Here is a 22,638-nt window from a genome sequence, read left to right as displayed (position 1 = left end):
TGAATATATACTTTATATAAAGTGTGTTTAAACAGGGGATCTAGGCTCTCAATTCCCTTTTCGCTTGTTCTAGCGTCCCTGTCCCATGTTTTTAATCTGTCAATCAATCAATCAATCAATCAATTAATCAATCATTATTGACGGGGAAAATCGTTTACAATTGTTTTTAAAACAATTGATTATATTCACTTTATGTTTTTATAGCGTATAATCTGTTTATGTATTATTCAACCTATGCCAACATTTTTTTTCATATTTCCTGACTATCGCTTAATTTAGAATATATTATCTACAGGAAGAAAGTATTGATTTCCGTAACAGGTTTGTCGACATGTTAATTCACTTTGATGATCATAAGCTGGCTGGAAGGTAACTATAACCATTCAATTTACTTTCTAGCATACTGATATCTGTATACTTGCATCTGAAATATTTGGAGATGGAAATGGTTTGAAATTTGACACTATTTCCATTTCTTTTTTAAGTAATTAATAACATATGTGTGTATCAAAATCATTAAAAAAAGCTACTTTTTATTTCCATATTTTAACGTTCTTACGATGACTAAAGGTGCAATACATTTGAATTGCGGAACAACTGATAACTATAAACAGCTAATATAACAATGACAAAAAGAGAAATCATATAATGCCATTGGAAACAATAAAACTACAAACTAAAACCGAGGAAACCACATCAACAATAAGAGGGAAACCCATTTCACTAGGTGTGCTGAATTAAAACTCCAGATGTTTTCTTTTTTTCATATGACATATAGAATAGTGGCATTTTTGTTTTTGATACTGACTTTATCAGCAAAAATTCCAAGCGAGCCCGCTAGGACGAGCTAATATTTGAGCTGATGAAGTCAGAAGAATAAAATAAAATGCCATTATTTTTTTTATCGGAAATTTGTATCAACTGTATTTTTTTTATTTTTTTTGTTGAGAATATGAAGTTGATTGGAATAGTTAGTAAATCTACTTTTACGCTCACAAAGCGTTGGGATAGTTGTTCGGTTGTATAAATGATGTCGCGTGCATTTCATTGATAAACGGACGCGGATGGACTTGAGCACGTGACATTGCTGCACCTATACATGACGTCATTGCCTAATCTTTTCGAGTATCAAGTCCCCTGTCCATGATCTTAAAAATATTAGGCAATAATTTAATTTTGGATGTAACGCGTCTTCTGATTGGCTGACAGTGTTTTGTCTATCAGCTCATAGACATAATTGGGGCCTCGGTGGCCGAGTGGTCTAAGTAGTTACTACTGTAATCACTAGCCAGTCAACACTGAGGTTGTGAGTTCGAACCCCGCTCGTGCGGGTGCACTCGACTCCAATCTTAATTGACTAGGATTGTCAGTTTTCCTATCGAAGGTCGGTGGTTTTCTCCGGGCACTCCGGCTTCCTCCACCAATAAAAACTGGCCGCCACGTAATTGCCCAAAAGCGGTGCTTAGAAGTGGCGTTAAAACGCCAAAAAAAACAAAAAACAAAAAACAAACATAGACATAATTTTGTCATGTGACCGTGACGTCATTAACGTTTTTCATGATTTACTCCAGCTTAAAATGAAATTTAGAATTAAATTATAAGGAATGACTGTAATATTTTTTCTGTCTATTCGAAATAACATCAAAAATGTGGTGAACACTTTAAAATAAACCGCTACGCGGGTTATTCAGTGTGCACCACATTTTTGATGTTATTTCTTCATAGACAGAAAAAAAATATTACAATCATTCCTTAAATAAGACCAAAGGGAACATGTAAAAATTGCCGATAAACCGTTAAATAAATAAATAAAAAACATTTAACAGATCTCAAGAATTTTATAGATTACCAGAATTAATATAAATTCAAGCGTGCACAAGTGTCGGTACCACATATTCTGAACACTTTGTCAGTATCAGTGCTTATTGAAAATAACTTCTCAGCCACGGAACCTTGAGCGTAAAAGCCATTATAAGGTGTTTTTAATGATAAACCCATTTCCAAATTTATATAAATATTCCAATTTTCGCCTAATTTCTGATTAAGCTACTACAGAATAATTTTAAGAACCATGTGAAACATTAATATTCGGAGAATAGGTAGGGTGTTGCTAAACGGCGGAAACGAAAAAAAACCGGAACGGAATAGGGAACGGAACGGAAACGGAAAGAAATATTTATCTATATGGACGGAATTTGAGGGAAAAAAATGGCGAGAACTAAAAAAAATCAATATCGACTGAAATAAAAAAAACATCACACAACAAGTAGGTTGAAATAGGATAGGCGATATCAAGGAAAATAGGAAACAGTTTTGGAAATACATAACAGCTAGAAAGAAACTGAGGCTCTAAAGAGCATGTGTCGTTCATCTTTGTATATAGACTTGAAAAGATTTATGAAAACATTCTCTTTTTTGTTGATGTTTCATTGCTGACCATTTTCTGTTTGCTCTGCTTACTCGTTAAAGAAGTAATTGCCCATAAGTTATGTTTTTTTACCCTCTTTTGTGTTTTGGGATAAAACTAAAGACGATAGAGAGATTATACCAAAAACATCGATGAAGGACACCAAACAGATATATTTATATAAGATTTCGAAAAAGCATTCGACACAGCTCCACATGAACTACTGAAATCAAAATTAAACAGTTAGTGGATATCAAGTAAAACACTATGTTGGATTAACTCATTCCTATGCTACCGCAAGCACAGAGTCATGCTAAATTCGACAAAATCAACTGGTCCACCGTTGATTCTGGAGTACCTCAAGGCACTCTCATGAGTCCTGTGTTATTTAGTCTACATATCAATGATATCTTGGATAATCGGTTGTCTAGCCAGTAGAAACACACAAAACGATCAGATGCGAAGTGTAAAATAAAGGATCGTTATCGTCATCAAAAAATAAAAAAAGAACCGAGAATAATGATTTTTATCAATTATCTTTGCAGAACACTGCTTTAAAATCTACAAAATATAAATAAGAGTAACTTCAAAATACATGTATATGGTAATGTTTTTAATTATAGTAATGATTAAAACATTATGCTGAATGAGTGACAATTTATTTCAGTGACTTAGCTTGCCTTCTGTTATTACCGAGGCAGGGGTCTGGGGTTCTTGATTAACTAGGAAATAAACACACGCTACATATAAAAAGCACCACAGCACTTTTATTGGTCGTGTTTTGTCCTGAAAAGAACCGAAAATAATGTTTTTTTCAGTTATCTTGGCTGAACACTCGTCTGCTTTAAAATCTATAAAATATAAATAAGACTAACTTTCAAATTTCAACATTCCTTTAGCATGATTGAATATAAATACATGTATATGGTAATGATTTTAATTATATTAATGCTTAAAACATTATGCTGAATGAGTGACAATATATTTCAGTGGCTTAGCTTGCCTTCTATTATTACCGAGGCAGGGGTCTGGGGTTCTTGGTTAACTAGGAAATAAACATACGCTACATGTAAAAAGCACCAAAGCAATGTTATTGGTTGTATTTTGTCCTGATATATCTTGGAAGGTCTTCAAATTCTTACATGGTTTTTAACTTTTTCCCATTTTGAAAGTGACAACCGATGACGTACTAACGGAAACATTTAAGGTTCATCATAACAAACGGACAAATATGGCTGTATTTACATGCCAAAAACTACTCTTAGTACAGACTTACCTGTCCAGTTGGAAAAGTTTTAATGACTGGCATCCACTAGATATATAAAAGTTAAATACATTTTGTGTTTCAGAATGATAAAATCTCTTATGTATTTTGATGGGCATTGTTTTCCTTCATGCAGAATGTGTAAAAATTAACTAAGTTGTGATACAACTTTGAGATGCTCTCTCTCAGGTAAAAACTATATTGACTTGTATTGATTGTCCTTGATTGACATGAACAGCAGGTATCTACACAACTATAGGTGAGTTAAAGGGTTTAACTGAGTGGACAGTATCAAAGTAATTCAGGTGTTTGTTTATTTTTACACCTTCTGCAGAAAGGAAAAAAAATGCCCATCAAAAACCAAAAAAGATTATATCTTTCTGAAACACAAAATGCATTTAACTTTTATATACCTAGTGGATGCCAGGCCCTAAAACTTTTCCAACTGGACAGGTAAGTCTGTACTCAGAGTAGTTTTTGACGTGTAAATACAGCCATATTTGTCCGTTTGTTATGATGAACCTTAAGTTTTTCTGAAGTCTTCTTAATAAATAAAAACAGTATTTGTGGACATTTTTATATACAAACTGACATAATTTATGTATAAACTAACAGACATATGAACTATTCATGTCGTCGCTGGTACTCCTTTAATTATTTGAAATTCTCTGCTAGTGGAACAATATAGATTTAAAAAAGTGAGAATAAAACTTGAGAACAACATACAAGTTATTGTCTGTGCATGTTGGTTAATATTAGTATATTTATATTATAATTGGTATCAAAGTAAATGAAACTCTGTGTACTAATAGAAGTACTACACGTAGGGAAAATGTCAACACACAACGATATTTCAATTTTAGACGTTACCGGTTATATATGAGGGTTTAAATGGGGGTCTTCAAATATTTATTTTTTATTCTTTTTGTCCATTATGATAATTTGATTTTCCTTTCTTTTATATTTAGCACCATTTATAATCTCTATTCTTTTAAGTTTAAATTAATTTCAGGGCATTTTTCTGTATTCTGTAAACCTCACCCAGACACTCATATACTAGAAATCATTCTCACACAAAATTAACGATTTACCTGAATGGTCAAGTAATTTAATCGGGAAAGGCTCGTGAGTTGGATCATCATCTATCCTACTGATTTTGATTGGGATAGCATTATATGAATTTGTCAGCTTCAATAGTGTCGATTTCTTTGACACCAACGTATTTAAAAGTTAGTGACAACTACCGAAAAGGGATCGGGATTTCCAATTAGATGAAGGAAATGTTTCCATAAGTCTTGAACTCGCAAAGGGTATGTCTTTTGAATCAATAACGGGAGCAGTCAAGACAATATTAAAAGACGTCAGTATGTTAGCGTTTAGTAGCGAGTCTGCTGCATTTTGTGAAAATTGTTTAAAAGATTATAAAGAAGAGTTTTTGATTATATTTTTTGTACCGAGGCCTCAACATAAGGTACACCAATGATTTTAAATTCGCCTTCTCAGAATCTAAAGGACTATGGGTAATCTCATTGTTCGTACACCAAAATGAAAATAATATTACGTCATTGGTTGAATTTCAATTGTTTAGAACGTTTTAAACTAATTACAACGTTTTGGTGTACGCTTTTGAAAAAATTACCCAGAATGCTTTAGATTCTGAAACGGCGAAGAATTGTAATATTATGAAATAATGTTAAAACTTCATAGCTACTTGAATGGGACTGAATTTTCAGAGAAGAATTAAGCGGCATGATATTCAAAACACTGTGGACAGGTTGATTTCAGAAACCTTAGGACATAACTATGGCTAGCTTGAAAAGGGCACTGTGCAATCGTATATCAATGTACTGTTTTCCCGCCAGTTTTTTTTTACACCAATACGTATTTATTGATATTACAGTCTTGACTCTAGGAGAGCATATGGTAATTATTTCCCGACGTTAATACCAACAATGTACTTCACTATCGGGTGAGAAAGGCTTTGTAAAATGAGTGATTTTGTCAAGACAAAACTGTGTTAGATAACAATAAAATGTATCCAAATTTCTATGTCCAGTTCACAGGTTCCCATATCTGGTGTTGTCCATACTTGATTGTCCCATCGAGTTTCTCGTACGCCTTCTTTCCATGATACGCGAAAAGATAGCAGGAAAATCACCATTGCAGAATTCAACACAACAAGATACACCACACCACTAACCATAATTCAAAGCAATTAAACAAGAAACAAAGAAAAAAAATTGAAAAGCATTACCCCAAAAAATGAATGACTCCCCAACCTATCTAGAATCGAGCTCGAGGCGAATGTCTATCGTTTTAGGCCGTATGTAGATTAACTTTGTGTTGTTGTATTACAATCTTATTGATGTTAATCCCACATATATCTTTTTCATTTCTTTATTTTTTTTTTCTTTTGGAAAATCAGAAAAGTCATACGAACTACTGAATCGCATGAACGACATATGTTCATGGTCTTAAGTGCAAATTAAAGTAGAATATAAAATGAACTATTTAATGAAACAATTGCCAGTGTTAACACAATTACATTACGTACAATATGCATGCCCTTATTAAATAACTAGGCTCATCATCTTCTGTCATTTATTTCAATACTTTATGATTACATTGCATGTATTTTTCATTATGATACGTAATTTTGATTGGCTAACAGCAATCTCGCGTCATTCTGAAATTAACCTTCATTTCAAAATGAAATGTAACATTCATGATGACACGAGCTTCCCCAAATGAAGTGCACAGGCATATAAAAGAAAAACTTGATAGAAATCGTGTTTTCATGATCTAGCAAAAATAATGTATTTATAAGTATGGAATATTTCTTTTAGTTATTTTATAGGGTTGCAAAAGTATTGACCGTGCGCAAATTTTAGAATGAAGCGCTTCCGCGCTTGAACCCTTCATATAAAATGTACTTCGGTCAACGGTTTTACACCCCAATAAATTTACAAAAAGAAGCATTCAATTCTTAAATGCTTTCAAAGTTTTCTTAAATGTATTCCTCTGTTTTTCTTTCTTGTAAACATGTGATATACAACATACCTACGAACAAAAATAACCAAAAAGAAAAGATGAAAATTCTTTTTGTTTCTGTTCTCCGTTTCCGTTCCGTATTCCGTTTTTTAGTTTCCGTCTTTTAGCAACACTCGAATAGGTATTAAGTCATTCATATAATGAAATGAACCACAGAAATGAATATGAGGTTAAGGTCAAAGGTTAAGGTCATGTTCTCAATTTTGATTTTTTCTTCTTTTATGATCTTCTTTGACACTATTGAAGATATTTGAAACAAGAACAAGTGCAAAATGTTTGCCTTATTATGATGATAAAATGAAACATTTAGTCTGAAACAATCCATTGACATTTAATAAGAGTTATTACCCCTGAAATGTATTAATTTAATGTTAATTGATTATTACTTCAGCTTTGTACACGATAAACCATAGGGTCTTTTACAATGTTAAGTGACCTTTCACCTTAAAAAAATGTCAACCGAAAGTGACCCGGAATCGACCTACAATAAACTGATAGTGGCTTATTATCTCCATTATAGACAAAAGTATATAGAAACAATGTATTTTTGGAATCATATGAGACCGGAAGTGACATTTTCTAAACCGGATGTAGCAAATTATCTTCCTTATTTCAGACAAAAGTATAGAAACCATATATTAATTGAATGATCGTGAAGAAATCTGTGATTGGACGCCAATAGTTACCTCGAGTAAACCGGAAGTAGCTTCTTATTAATCATTTAGAAATTGATGTGGAAAGACCTTCAATTGTTCTCTAAACAATTGGTTTTTCATATTATACCTGTTTTGTTTTTGTTTGTTTTCCTTTTGTCGAAGCAATCTATGATTAAAGGGAGATAACGATTTCTACTCAACTATTATACAGGTATCTGTGATAAAAGTAAAATTACATGTTTAAGTAATATTAACAGAGACGCGTAATATTACACGAATACATAATCGCCTGGACTGTAAAAGGTAAGCCCTCACAAACGTCCCTTTTCATAGCCATCAATATTTTACAGAAAGAGTCTACCTTTGTTGTACATACGAAAAATGCTGAGACACAAAATAATTCTGTGACGTAAGTGGTTTGACAATCTGTAACTACATTTAACAAATGCTTTTTTAACAGGTATCTTCAATGATTCAAAATAAAATTTACTGTTAGTTTGGCATAATAAAACAATTGTGGCCCCTTAGAAGCGTTGAATATCCAAAATTGTCAACCCTAAAAGGTTATTTTACTTTGGGCTGCGCCTTCGGGGAAAAAACCTTTTATGGTTGCCAATTTTGGATATTTCACTTTTCTACGAGCCATAATTGTATAATGTCACCAGTGCAATGTGTTGTATGACAAATGTGCAACTTTTCCTGAAAATAAAGGAAAGACTTTGTAGAAAAAATCTTATAGACATTGTATAGATATATAAAATGTACTAGGCATTTGGCTAGAATATTTCTAGACTCATAGGGTTTCTTACGGATTTTGAAATATGTTGGCCTCGAGCATAAATGAAAAGAAATTGATTGTCGAAATGCGTATCTGGTGTTGAATGTTGAATTGGTATCTTTAATGTTATCACTCACTGTAGGTAAGTACCATTCTGAGATAGTAGTTCAACATATGTTTCCGAATCAATTTAACTGTTTGTGATACTTGGTTTGCTTTTAGAACATGGCTTCAAGCAGTTGGAATCGAACGAATCATGAACGGGCGGCATACATGTTGCTATATTTAGGTCCACGTGTAATCGAAAAATATTTAGAAAGAAAGTATAAAACCACCTTAAAAGCTATTATAAGTGAAAATGAGGCTATGTTCAGTGAGAAGTTATCAACAGAAGAATGGAGACGTGTTCAACAAAACATGCGTAAGTTTATTCGATCATATCAAAACGATATATAAGTCAATAATTAACGATTCAAATTTTAAATATAGATCGATTCAAATTTCAGTTTAATTTCATATAAACGTCAAATGACTAACATAATATTTTTTCTCTTCTATCATTTTCTTTAATTTCTCAAAGTAAAATTAAATACATGTTTTCAAAGAAAATTGTTTATGTCCGCCGTAGAATAGAAAAAAAAAAGACACAGAAAATACCAAACGGACAATAACAAATCATAAGTCGAAGAAAAACCTACAATACCATGGCAAAAAAATGGAAAACGACGAAAAGACAAGCAGTAGTCTAAAAAACACAGCATAGACAAAAAAAGACTATGCAATACTAACCCAACCAAAAGCCGTATGTCCTTAGGTATCGATTGAAAATAATATTGTTATTACTTATGTCTCATGAAAAGGACTACTGATTGTGGAAAAAGCGATAATAATTTTGCGTGCTGTATGCAATTTATCTAATAAGTTTACATGTATCTCATAGAACTACACGAACATCCATTATTTCATCACTACGACATAATCTCGAGGAGTGCGATACTAGACCAGTCAGTTTTAGATTACTTGATTTCTCAGTGTGTGCTGCAAACGGACTTCCGGGAAGATGTACAAAAGTGTTCGAACCAGAAAGATAAAAACAAAATGATTCTAGATAAACTTCTCAACTATAGAGATAGTAAAGATGTATTCCTAGACGCTCTAGACGCTGATAGGCATGATAATACAGATCTTATCAAGACCATCAGACAGACAAAGAAATCAGATGAACGAGTAGAACTTCAGACCATAAGTAATTTCTATTTAAAAGAGTACATATTAAAAGAAATATAACACATGCATCAATGGAAAACACTAGTTTTTTGTGCTTAAAAAAGTCAGGCAAAAATATCTGGATGCCAAACACCACAGAATATCTACATAATTCGATTATAGCGTACTTTTAGTAAGACATAATTTTCAATATATACATGTATAAAGTTTAGTCCCTCCGGCCCTGTTTGTTTTCATGTTTTCAAATTACCTCCAAAACATTTTTCTCGGATCTAAATTCAATGAAGGTTCTTCAAGAAACACCTATCATGCATACAATATAACACGTTTTGATTAATATCGCTGTTGATGGAATGAACCTACCAAGGGTACCATTCGTCATGTAGCTATAGTCCCTCAAGCAAAATTGATCATATGCGATTTTAAGTGTTCTGATTATGCCTGGTTTTGATGCTCGATGGAATGTAACTACTTCCGTTCAACAGCGCACCTGTCCATGGCACTGAATTTATGGTATACTGATGGTATATATGGCATACTACGGTTACATTTGACCATGTTGATGTATGTATTTTCCATTGAAATTTTCTCATCGGCTTGAAAGGTTATTGTCGAGATTTGTAAGTACACCAGAATTAAAGAAAACTGTAATTTTGTAAATCCCATCTCTCCTATTACCAAAAATGTCACTGTAAATTATAAAATGTGTTATATTGTCATGCAAAGTTGGCAAATTTTCGGAATCAATGTTTCATTAATCAGATAGTACTGAGTCTCATGTATTTGGTAAATTAGAGCTAGGAAATTTTAATTTCTTAAAGATATCATTCACTAGTCTTTATTTTGTTTGTTAAATATTTTCTACAATCTAAAGACTCATACAGTGGTGCTTGTGTAGAACTATTGAGAAATTCACAACTTAAAATCGACACTGGACAGCAACAACACATGCAATGAATCAAGGATAAAACCATAAAACCATAAAAAAAAACAAAGGAGAAAAGACCTAATTCCCTTTAAAGAATCAGGTCTAAATATATACAAAAGTTGACAGATGTCGAAATGATTTCATTTTGTCACTTTATCAATATTCGTATCGTTATGTCATTCAGTTAATACTGATCTGTAGTGCTGAAGTTACGATAAAAATCTCCTTGAATCGAATTTATAAATTCTGACAGCAGAGGCTCTTAAAACACAAACCAACGAATCCTGATAAATAATAATTTGCGTGTTCAGTTGTTTCTATTCAAGTGCCTAATTGAAATACAAGACAATTCTTTGGGAACCCGCTTAGTTTTACTTGTCATAAAGAAAGTAAACCATATGAATTTTTTACAAAATCTGCAAGTACTGACTACACAATCACATACGGAGTAGTAAGGCTGAAAACGGATCGTACATTGTCTTTCTAATTACATTTTCTTTGAGTTTTCTGTGTTAAAGATATGTTAAAAGGTTCGGTGATGAACGCATATCAATCTTTAATTATGCATTATACGACTAAATACAAATTTTCGAAAGAACATGATTTAAAACCAAATGTCATCAAATTATTCGAATAGTTTGCTAAACTAGGAGTAGAAAACAAAATCTAGTGATGTAATTTTCTATTTCTTGGCACTCATAATATATGTACTTCAGATTTATCTACAGGTAACCTTGATGTTATCATGGTTAAGTTACAAAAAAATTATCGTATGTTGGTTGAGGAAATGTCATCTACAGCAAGTATTACAGATCATTTAGTGCAAACTGGAGTCTTCAGTCTTGAGGATCATCAAGAAATCAATGCATTGTCAACACAAGCAGAAAACAATAGAAGATTGATATCCAAAATTAAAACCTTAAAGGGATACAACGAATTCCTTGTCGCTCTTAAAGAGGACAATGTCAATAGACGTTTAGCGTACAACATGGAAGAAACAGAGGTGTCAAGCAATGATCTGCTACAAGAACATACAGGTTCGTTATATTCTAATATAAAAAAAAAAGAATATGTGGTATGCTTGCCGATGAGACAACTCTCCACAAGAGACCAAATGACACAGAAATTAACAACTATAGGTCACCGTACGGCCTTCAACAGGCGTAAAACCAATACCGCATAGTCAGCTATACAAGGCCCCGAAATGACAAATTTAAAACAATTCAAACGAGTAAAACTAACGGTCTGATATATGTACAAAAGAATGAATGAAAAACAAAAATGAAATATGATATATAGCAACAAACGACAACCACTGAATTACAGGCTCCTGACTTTGGACAGACACATACAGAATGTGGAAGAGGGTTAAACTAGTTTGAAGACTGCATTCAAATGCCGATAATATATATATATATATATGCGTTTAGACCAAGGAAGCGTGAAAGCTTATCTTAATAGTTTTTTTTTACGAACGTATCATGGGAGAAATATTGATTTAGTTTAATTATTATTAAACTAACATGACCATAGCGACAATAATATAGGCTGTCCGTCTATTTGTCTGTCTGTCTGTCTGTCTGTCTGTCTGTCTGTCTGTCTGTCTGTCTGTCTGTCTGTCTGTCTGTCTGTCTGTATATATGTATGTACTTTCGGTAATTTCATAAACGATGACAGACGATATATTGGCCACGACTAAAAGGTTCTGTAAGGTAGCGGTCGACCAGGATAAAAGACGGGAAATTTGGACGGCCACTGTAAAATGATGGATAGTGACAGACATTTTGCCTTGCAACAGGCCGCCTATGAACCCCAAGGGGTTATTACAAGGATTCGTTAACGTGCAGAGGTTGTGGCACGAGGCATTAGATTAAACGTCCCCATTCCCTATTCCGACTGGATGTGACTGTGTATATATACATCCCGCACTGCCAAACAAACGCCCCACTTTAGCAAGTATGTTACTGAATTAGTTTGTTTAATTATAAATAAAGTCATATAAAAATAAGAAGATGTGTAATGATTGCCATTGAGACAACTCTCCAACTGAGACCAAATGACGTAGAAGATGGCAACTATAGGTCACCTAACGGCCTTCAACAATGAGCAAAACCCATACCACAGCAAGCTATAAAAGGCCCTGACATGAGAAATGGAAAACAATTCATGTACAAAACAATAAACGAAAAACAAATATGGTATACAGCAACAAACGACAACCACCGAATTACAGATTCCTGACTTTGGACAGGCACATACTTACATAATGTGGCGGGGTTAAACATGTTTGCGGGTGACCAACGCAAACAAAAAACTAACAAAAAGACTTGACTCAAACTGTGATCTAAAAATACTCGCAGTTACAGAAAGCCGATAACAACTAATACAAAAAATCCTGTATCTAAGACTAAAATATCCATCAGTACACATTCAATGGATTTAGTGTAAAGACGTCATAAACAGCCAGAGAAAACATGATATTGTGCAATGCCGAAGTATAAGTACCGACAGAACGTAGGACCGTAAATGTTCATAGCCGTATAGCAATATTATTTAGTTATGCTGTAATTTATTGATATCAAAATCAATGTTTGTACCGATAAAAACAACATTCAAAGATCTGATTACAGTGTTAAATTGATAACCTTTTAGCATAAGTTAATTCAAATATATTGATTGCTTCAAATCTACGCCTGTCTATTTTCTGGTTGATTCTAATGGTGTGCCCGTTTTTGTTTTCTTCTTAACGTTTACATGGCTGATACAAAGTCATAACATATGGCAGCAAAACCAAATTTTTATTTCTCAAATAATATAAAGTAGACTCATAGTGATGATGACGATGATTGTTCTTGTAGGTTTGATCACGACTTCATTTAGTGAAAACATCGGTTTATTTGCAATAATTTCTCTGTGTACAGTATATGAGCAAATACAAATTCCAATGTGTCAGCCATTAGTATCCAACTGCAGTTTACAAGCAGATTTATACCGAATACAATCATATGCAGATGTAATTATAAAGGAGGATACAATAAATAATCAGAAATTTGATGAAATGACGAATGAAATAAAAACTGTAAGTATAAAAATTAATATCACTCGTCTTACTTATTACATAGTTTACTCTTTTGACTCTTGACTCAAATTATACATACTCTTTCCGAATGGGTTAAGAGTGTGAGTTCGTTAATACAAATTAGAATTAAAAAAGTTTTGGTCTATTACCACTCATGCTGCATCCTATATATATATTGAAAACCAAAATAGTGCTAAACATCTGTCTAACCTCCATGACCAATATGTTGTTGTTCCCGCAGATAAAGCCTGGAACAATATCCTATTTGTTCGTAAATCATACAACATAAACTGTTTGATAAAGGAATTAGGTATTGACAAATAATTTGGAACCTCAACATATACTCCAACGACACTACATATAACACAACAGGAAATCCTCAACAATCATATGGATGTTCTTTGTACCTTTAGAATTTCAACCAAAGATGAAGAGCTGGATCTTCCTTCACTGTACGGGATACCTAAATTACATTAGTGTCCTTTCAAACAACGCTATATTGCTGGGTTTGACAAGTGCTCCACGAAACTTCTTTCCAAACTATTCAAATCAATTTTAGCAACAATAAAAACCGGGCCTCAGAGTTCGTGTGAAACTACCAACTCTAAGGGCGGTATGAATCAGATGTGGATACTAACAAAATCCCAAGATCTGTTAGAGTACATGAAATCGAAGTATATATCCTCTGGCAAAAGTATCAAATAATTTGACTTTTCTACCCTTTACACCTTTTCCTCATTCTAAACTTAAAGACAAATTGAAAGAATTAGTCCAAATTTGATTCATAATAATGAATGGCCAACATACAAATATCTTGTTATAGGAAGGGATAAATCATACATTGTAAAATACCACTCTGATTCAAACAAGACATTTCTAAAATTGACATCATCAAGATGTTAGATTTTTTCATTTACATCATATTTGTGACGTTTGGAGTACGCTTGTTTTTCAACAAACAATCGACACTCCTATGGGAACCAACTGTGCTGCTCTTCTTGTCGACTTGTTTGCCAGACGTCATACAGGAGCTTCTTAATAGGAAGAATGAAAAGAAGCTAGCATTATCCTTTTACTTCACGTTCCGCCATATAGATGATGTTCTGATACTAAATAATTCAAAATTTTGCTGATTATGTTGAACGCATCTATCCAATTGACCTTGAAATAAGGTTATAATTAAGTATGTCTCAATTTTTGATTAACATCTGGAAATTGGCAATGATGGTCGTTTGAGAACAGAACTTTGCGACAAAAAATTTCAGCTTCCCAATTGTGAACTTTCCCTATCTATGTAGCAACATTCCAGCAGCTATTGTATATGGAGTATATATCTCCCAGTTGAAAAGATATTCCAGAGCTTGCGTTTCCTATCATAATTTCCTTGATAGATTGATTGATTGGTGTTTGCTTTACGCCGCCTCAGCACAAAAACGCTACATCGCGGCGATACTTGATAGAGGGTTGCTGCTTACAGGAAAGCTATTGAACCAAGGGTATCAAGTTGTAAAGTGGAAGTCATCTCTCGACAGGTTTACGAAAGCCTTCACGAATTGGTTGACCTTTGTGGAATATCTGTGTCACAGATGACCACCGATATGTTTCAATAACCGTTACCACAATCCCGTCTTCTTTTCCTCGATTGTGACATCACCGAATCAGACTTATCCCCGAATTTTACTGTGCATGAACAACAAGACAAGTGTCACATGTGGAGCAAGATCCACCCTTCTGGAGCACCTGAGAATAAAAAAAAATAATTCAAAGCTCTGATATATTTGTCTGGTTACTTGTCAGGATGATGCACGCTGAAACCATATCAAAGGAAAATTGTTACAACATATAAGTTTAGAAAGAAAGGGTTTGAATGTAACATAATGTTACATGAACAAGACCTTTTGGTTATATTTTGAAGACGAAAAACCCCCAAGTCTTACCTTGCATGTAATAAATGTTTGTGGCATACATATCTTACAGATATTTAACAGAGTTGCTGGTCCAGTACTTGATTTTACGTTTGATGTGTGTCTTTCCAAGGGCTTTGATCCGACCCTGAGCGACCACATATTTCGAAACTGTAATGCTCTGAAATGTAAGTCCGTTGCAGAAAACTCTTAAAAAAAACACCAAAAAAAACAACATTATCTGTTTTATTGTGAGTTTTTTATTAGTGTTAAAAAAAGGAAAAAACATATGAAAAATTATCTCCCTTTTTTTCTTTTGGGGAAAAGTAGAAAAGGAGGGGGTGGGGGTTGTTACAGATTTAAGGAGAAAGACGATTTCACAATTCAAACTTACACCTGTCCCTATCTATATATAGTAACATAAGTCTTATTTTACATTTGACGTGATTTTTTAAAAATTAAATTGATAGACAATTCAAAAACAAAATCATAACAAAACATAATTAAAAAACTTATAAGTATTTTTAACATCATCTCCTTCAACGCGTTTATTAATCCACTGGAAGTTAATCTATTAATGAGATCTGGACAATAACACAATGGGAATATATTATATAAACATATATGTGTTGGTACGACACGAATGCCCCCGCCTGCAGCCGTATCGTGAGAAGAAGTCAAGCGTAAAGAAATGCCAACTCGTTCTATAAATCACCATTAAACACCAATGTACTAAAACTCATCACCAGATCTGCCGGTATTACAAACAGTCTGGACAAGTACAAAGTCCAAGCCGCTTTTTTGCCGAAATTCTGTCAATTGGAACGAAATGCTATCTAGATCTTTTAGTCATCATAATACACAAAAATACATACAAATATGTTGGTTTGATATGAACTGCTTTAATGTGGTCTACTTTTGGCGGTGCTTGTTATCCCCTAATAATCAATGCACCAAACATTACTTCAGACCTACAGGCATACATGTAACATAGTCAGGAGAAGTAAAACTATCTGGAATTTTTCTACGTTAAAGTACCGTAATTTCTGCCAAAAGTTACTCATCCGAAATGAAACGCATTTTGACAAAAAAAATATTTCATTTTATAGATGAAGTACTTGTTAGAGATCTTCGAAGGGAATTAGAAAATGCACGATATGGAATAACTACTAAAGAACAAGGTGAATACTTTTACTGATATGTGAAACATCAGAATTATTTCAGTCGACATTACGTTAGGAGGTAACGTGTTATATAACTAGTACTACTGATGCATTACAACAAAAGCATATTTGCAGTGAGATTGTAACATCAAATGTAGGATACTAATTTCAAAACGCATAATAGGTGCGCCTGGATTAACCCTCCTCAGGTACGAATGGGAGGCAGAACGTAAAACGATTTGAAACTTTTAAAAACCCAAATTCAACGGAACAGAACAGACAATTAATTTTTTTCTTAGGTATCTCGACAAATGTATAAATCAAGACTAAAATTTACAGTCCAATGAGACATTTAAATAAAGCTCTCAGATTATTTTCCTCCCCTCTTTATTACCATAATAACACATTGCTGTATAATTCTAATGAAAGATATATCAACTTGAAAATTTCAAATTCGTAGTGTTAATTCAATAATATGTATAATCTGACAGGTTTTTTTTCATGATTTGACTACGATTTTGTTCTTGTATTTGCCAAAAATTTGTATTACTCTAGACATATGCGGGTTTTTTTTATGATTATATTTTGTTGTTTTCTCATTAAACTGGAAAATCTTATTGTACAAATGGAATGGAAGTCGTTCCTATATTCAACCAAAGATTTGACAATTAGAATTATCTGCTTCTTCGGAGCAAAGATTAGTCGGCTCGAAGTCAAAATATTGTGTCCATATACACATACGTACGGTGACATGTCTTCCTGCGAAATGTTACCTTGTTAATTAATACGTTAAAAATCCGACTCAGACAGTCGGTCTGTTACACAGTAGTGTTCATGTTTACATCACATTAACATTTTCTTCTTTTGATATGCATGTAATATTTGCCACTAGACGTTAAACAACAATCCAGTATCCTCATTATCATATATAGACAGTTGTTATCCATTCGTTTGATGTGTTTGAGCTTTTGATTTTGTCATTTGATTGGGGACTTTCATTTTTGAATTTTCCTCGGAGTTCGGTATTTTTTTTATTTTACTTTATACATTATCTGATCATTTAATCTTTTAAAATATTTCATTTTATATCAAATAAGGAGATGTGTTATGATTTCAAATGAGACAACTATCCAACAGAGTTCAAATAACGTGGCTTTAAGCAATTATAGGTCACCATACGGCTTTCAACAATGAGCAAAACCTATACCGTATGAACAGCCATAAAAGGTCCCGACATGACAAAGTGTGAAACAATGTAAACTAAAAAACCAACTGCCTGATTTATGACAAAACAATAATCTAAAAACAGATATACCAAATAGCAACCAACGACAACCACTTTATTAAACGCTCCTGATTTGGAACAGGCACGTAAACAATGTGGTGGGGTTAAACATGTTAGTGAGCGCTCAACCCTCCCATAACCTGGGACAATGATGTAAAAAAGAACAAACTGTAAAAATGTGTTGGAAATGGCTTGATACATCAGAAAGCGGCACTAAACACAAAAATCTACCGATCTAATAGTTATTGTAGTTACTGAAAGCTAGTTCAAGGCAAATAACAACTGATAAATAAATCATGTTCTAACAGAATAAGCATCAATCAGTACACATCCATCGGATTCAGTGTAAAGACGTCATAAACAGTATGAGAACAGCATGCCCTTGTGCAATGCCAAAATATAAGTACACAATATAGACAGGATGTAGGACCATAAGTTTTCATGAATGAAAAGAAATACATATTTAGTTATGTTTTGATTTATCAAAAACAAAATCAATGTTACTACAAATGTAATAGTACCGATAAACACCATATTCAAAGATCTTACTACAAAATTAAAATGATATTTTTTACGAATAAGTTTATTCAAAGGATCAATAAGTGTGAATGGATCGTATTTAAGTGTACGTGCTTTATAAACAATATTACCGTAAAAATTAGGATGTGATTTCCTGTTTTTTATAACAATTATACAGGTGCAGCCAAACTTCAAAACAAAATCTTGGTATCTATGAAAGTTTTTTAAAAAAAAGTTTAAAGTAATTTGTGGTTACGAAATCCCTGACTTAATAATTTCTCCCAAAGTGCATACATTGTATATTTGCTGTAATTCTCCATATTAAGGCGTAATGCTTGCTTTTTGACCGGTTTTATCTTTCACTAGAATGACTTATAGTAAATTCAACTGTTTCACTTCTTGAAAATGTTCCGCATTTATAGGCACAGTGGTATTTAAGCAAAATTATTTTCATGGAATATTTTTCCACATGTCTAAAAAAGTCCATGTGTCAAGTTCATTACTTTTTTCAGATAACCGCGTTGCACTCATAAATAAGTGGATCACAGATGATCGTTTATTTTCTGGAACAAATTCGACTGAGAATGCCAAGAACACAATAGATAGATATAGGCATGTGACGATTATAGGGAGTCCTGGCTCTGGCAAAAGTGCTACAAGTCGTCATATTGCTCTAGAATTCATGAACAATGGCTACCAAGTTGTTCCAGTATACAAGGCCAAGGAGATTTTGAAATATGGTGACATCAATATGAAGCAATTTTTTATTTTTGATGACGTTTTAGGGGTCTTTGGTGTAAACACCACACTGCAAAATGATTTCGAGAGGATACGCGAACCCATTCTTACAGTATTAAGTAAACAATCAAAGCTAATTATGACATGTCGGAAAGCAGTTTTTAATGAAGCAAAATCTGCAGATAATATAATTACCGAAAATGTGGTCGATTTAGAAACCGCCGATAATAAATTGACCGGAGACGAAAAGTCGGCCATTCTCTCAAAGTACTGTATGAATGAAAATATCGATGCTGGTGTTTATAGTTCGATGTCGTTTGAATCTACAGGCATTATGTTTCCTTTGCTTTGTATGTTATTTTCAAAAGAAAAAAAGTATCAAAAGCTTGGTGGACTATTTTTCACAAGACCACATCAATATCTGCTAAAAGAATTTGACAGAATGGAACGTGAAAATGTATATCATTATGCAGCATTGGTCATGTGTATGATTAATAAAGGGAAACTCTCAAGAGAGGATTTTCCAGAACCTGATATAAAGAAAGATATTTATGATCATTGTTTAAACGAGTTTTCAGATTTCAAACTTCTTAAAGCATTAGATCAAATTACAGGTACATATGTATTAAAATTAAAAGGGCGTTTTATATTTATACATGACAGTATATTTGAAGTGACAGCGTACCATTATGGCAAAAAATATCCTGACCAGATTCTGAAATACCTAGATAGCAGCTATATAGCTAACAATGTTAAACTTACAAAATCTGATAATTCTGAAGATTGGCTTTACATATATATAGAAGAAGAAGATTACCCGTTGCTGGTAGATAGGATTTATACAGATTTGAAAGATATGCAACTGTACGACGTTTTCATGAATCAGTCGTTAAAAGATGAAACGTTCCTGAACGTATTTAAGGAGTACCTACTGGGAAACCCCGACAGTGAGGTAATCAGTCTTTTCTTTTTCGAACAAGAAATTGGTTTATGCAAAAATATTGTAAGTCAGGGCGATAAGATCGTCCAAGAATTGATAAATAAAGACCAATATTCAGACGCTTTCGCAACAAGAAGCCAGGATACGATGGTAGACAAAAGAGTTGAAAGTGATGATACCTTTGTTTATACTATCAAAGTTATCAGTTGGGTTATATTGTATGGGCACACGAAGCTTCTTCAGTTTTTAATAGAACAGTATAAAGAATCGTCGGAAATTATATTTGGAAACGATGTCACTGAACAAACTAGATTACTAATATTAGGTTGCTCAAGTGGTAACCACGTAATGATTCAACTTCTTCTTAAGTATGTGAAGCATGAATGCTTAAATGGAACATTACTCCGAGATAAGATAGACTTCAAAAACAAAAACAAAAATATGCATAGATGTAAAACGCCACTGACGTCTGCTTGTTTACGTGGTGACTTGTCAAGCATATCAGAACTCATTAAATCAGGGGCCGACGTAAATAAAACAGACGATGGACTTTTAGTACCGCTTCTTGCTGCTGCGTATTCATGTAACTGGAAAGTGATTGATTTATTGTTAGAGAATAATGCGGATATAAATTTTGGAAACCATGGCAAATCATCACCAGTTTTCACAGCTACAACCTGGGAACACATAGAAGCTGTGAAATATCTTTTAGCTAAGGGAGCGTGTGTAAACAAAGGCAAAGGTGATAATACGACACCTTTATTAAGAGCGTCTGAAAATGGCAAAATAGAATTCGTACAATGCTTATTTAAAAAGGGAGCTGATGTAAATAAATGTAATGATACGAACATGTCTCCTTTACATGCAGCCTCTCAACATGGACACAAACAGGTCGTTTCATTTCTTATCGAGCACAAAGCAGATATAAATATATGTGATAATTATAACAAATCGCCCCTCTATTTTGCAGCCAGATCAAATCAGTGTGAAATAGTAAAACAATTGTTAAATGCTGGTGCTGATGTAGATATGTGTGACAAATTTAAAAGATCTCCGTTGCATATTGCATCTAAAAAAGGAAACTTCGATGTTGTCAATATTCTCTTAAAACATGGCGCTTGTGTTAATTCGTTTGATTCCGTCAAACGAACACCCATTTTCGAAGCAATTAAAAACGGAAATCAAAAGGTAATTGATTTACTTTTAGAGTACCATGCGGACAAATCTATTAAACCTATCTGGACCTTCCAGTGCTGCAAGAAGATCAAAGAAATTAAGCTACGTTTCAACGAAAATATCAATGCATTGAAGAGGTATACAATTAAACACAGGATAGTTTTTCTTTCTCTTTGCGTTATTTGCATTTCTACTTTTTACATCCTTTTGTATTTTGATTAAACGATAGAATATTGACATCTATTTGAAGAATTGTGTATAATATGAACAAAAGTAGATGTAAATATGTTAGTGAGACTTAAAATCAAAAACAGTAACAACCAAAGAGATGCGCTGTATAATGTATTGTTATGGTTAAACTGCACACCATATCTTACTTTAGAAACAAAATGTCTTTTTACTTGACCAGCAGCTTGGACTTGTTGAAGAAAATTATGAACAATAAATTAATTGAAATAAAGAAATCGTATTACTAAATGATCTAGAGAACCATTATGCATAATAAAGATGCATAAACTATTTGATTGAAGCTGAAGAAGCACAACCAATTCTCTCATATAAAAACAACAACAAAAAAACCAAAAATTTAATTTGAGTGCTCCGGAAGGCTTAACCACGCGAGCTAAACCATCAAATCTCAATCTAATGGTTAAGCGAGATAAACTTTACTGGGACTTTTTGATGTTGAAAAGGAGATATAATACGTAAATGTGATTTGTTTTCTGAATACCTTTTACCTATGTTGTGCTAGAGCTAATTTATGATCACGCATGGTAACCTTTGAATTTGTACTAAAATTTGGGTCAACTATGGGCCTTATAGCCTCAATCAATTGAGCCCCAACAAGTGTTGTTGACCCTACTTTGGTTGCCTTTCTGACTATTATTAGATGGAGGTCAAGGTATAAATTAAGGCAAAGTATACGTATTTTGGCGGTATTTCGGATCTAGATAGTTAATTTGGACCAATATGAACGGCCTTAGCGCATCACAAGAATAGCACTATGACGGACGTACACTATAACATTGTCACCAAACTTTTCTTCGAAAGAGAATCGCATTGATATGGTAGCATGTTCGCCTCGTAAGTAACATATAACTATAAAGAAATATCGTATTGATTCTGAACAATGCAAATGATATACAATATAACTGTTATTATTGTACATTTTGTTGAATTACTTTTGATTTTTTTCTTATTGACTGCATGTAACTGTTATTTGTGACATCAGGTACTGTCTGATGTTTTTATTTATTGTAAATAATTGATTAAATTTAACAAATAGAGAAAAAAAGCGTGTTCCCATGAGTGCGGTAGGTCTTCGGTCCGATCCCCAACCAGGCAAAACAAAAGACTTGAAAATTAATGTTTGCTTCTTCTTCGCTCAGCACTCGACATTTTAGTGTTCGGCCCAGAGTCAGAATGATGTATCCGGGAAAGGTTACTTTGCTTCCTGCAGACCTGCTGACTATTACCTCGCGAATTAGCAATTCACCATTCCTTCTCATCGTGTCGGTCTAGTA

At 33.4% G+C, this 22,638-nt stretch overlaps 2 protein-coding genes across 3 annotated transcripts in view; one reads left to right on the top strand and one right to left on the bottom strand.

Moving 5' to 3' along the window:
• LOC127725386 (perlucin-like protein) overlaps nucleotides 1-22,638 on the bottom strand; it is a 196,721-nt gene that overhangs the window by 48,500 nt on the left and 125,583 nt on the right. The gene's annotated exons all lie outside the window — the stretch shown is intronic.
• On the top strand, nucleotides 328-21,858 carry LOC127725375 (uncharacterized). The gene is made up of 8 exons (XM_052232304.1): nucleotides 328-369; nucleotides 8,379-8,577; nucleotides 9,097-9,402; nucleotides 11,040-11,348; nucleotides 13,170-13,390; nucleotides 15,368-15,482; nucleotides 16,404-16,475; nucleotides 18,774-21,858. Exons 2-8 carry the CDS (start codon nucleotides 8,382-8,384, stop codon nucleotides 21,335-21,337), a joined length of 3,783 nt encoding a protein of 1,260 aa, XP_052088264.1. The 5' UTR covers nucleotides 328-369; nucleotides 8,379-8,381; the 3' UTR covers nucleotides 21,338-21,858.

The sequence above is a fragment of the Mytilus californianus genome, unplaced genomic scaffold, assembly GCF_021869535.1.
Source record: "Mytilus californianus isolate M0D057914Y unplaced genomic scaffold, xbMytCali1.0.p SCAF_15, whole genome shotgun sequence".
NCBI lineage: Eukaryota > Metazoa > Mollusca > Bivalvia > Mytilida > Mytilidae > Mytilus > Mytilus californianus.
This window is presented reverse-complemented; position numbering and strand designations above follow the sequence as displayed.

Bases quoted from the DNA above. Each gene is read 5' to 3' on its own strand.
- LOC127725375 (XM_052232304.1), top strand. From the start codon at position 8,382: ATGGCTTCAAGCAGTTGGAATCGAACGAATCATGAACGGGCGGCATAC. The intron at 11,349-13,169 runs GTTCGTTATATT...TTGTTCTTGTAG, and splicing joins TCTGCTACAAGAACATACAG to GTTTGATCACGACTTCATTT. The intron at 16,476-18,773 runs GTGAATACTTTT...TACTTTTTTCAG, and splicing joins AATAACTACTAAAGAACAAG to ATAACCGCGTTGCACTCATA.